This window comes from Merops nubicus, unplaced genomic scaffold (genome assembly GCF_000691845.1).
Source record: "Merops nubicus isolate BGI_N331 unplaced genomic scaffold, ASM69184v1 scaffold18825, whole genome shotgun sequence".
Taxonomy (NCBI): Eukaryota; Metazoa; Chordata; class Aves; order Coraciiformes; family Meropidae; genus Merops; species Merops nubicus.
In genome coordinates, this window is record NW_008610538.1 from 1 (window position 1) to 356 (window position 356).

The 356-nt window shown below is 55.6% G+C and overlaps 1 protein-coding gene across 1 annotated transcript in view; it reads right to left on the minus strand.

Annotated features, from left to right (window-relative positions):
- Positions 1-3: 3 nt before the first annotated feature.
- Positions 4-356, minus strand: part of LOC103773577 (protein Jumonji-like) — a gene marked incomplete at its 3' end in the record, with an annotated part of 102,881 nt that continues 102,528 nt past the window's right edge. Inside the window, 1 exon segment of the mRNA XM_008940953.1 lies at positions 4-356. This exon segment is cut by the window's right edge and continues 19 nt beyond it. Within this exon segment, the coding sequence (XP_008939201.1) occupies positions 4-356 (353 nt within the window).

Genomic DNA, 356 nt, shown 5'->3' on the forward strand with positions numbered 1-356 from the left:
CTCCTCCTCCTCCTCCTCCTCCCTCGTGGTCTCCTTTTCCTGAGCGAAGAGCCGCCGCCTGCCCGTCTTCAGTGGCACGTCGACCTCTTTTAACTTGTTGCGGAAGCCGTTTTTGTGAACCACGCCGTTGATGAGTCCGTTCTTGGGCTCAAACCGGGGCAAGGAATGGAACTTGTAGGCATTCTCCGAATGTCCCTCCAAAGGTCCTTTCCTCTTCTCCAAGATTTCCTTTTCCAGCAAGACCTCCTTCTCCAGTTTCTTGTGCTCCTCGGGGGAGAGGGAGTCATAGGAGAGCAAGTACTGGCAGTAGGCTTCCTGCAGATTGGCCAGCCTGTCCTGTGCCGTTTTGGGGATGC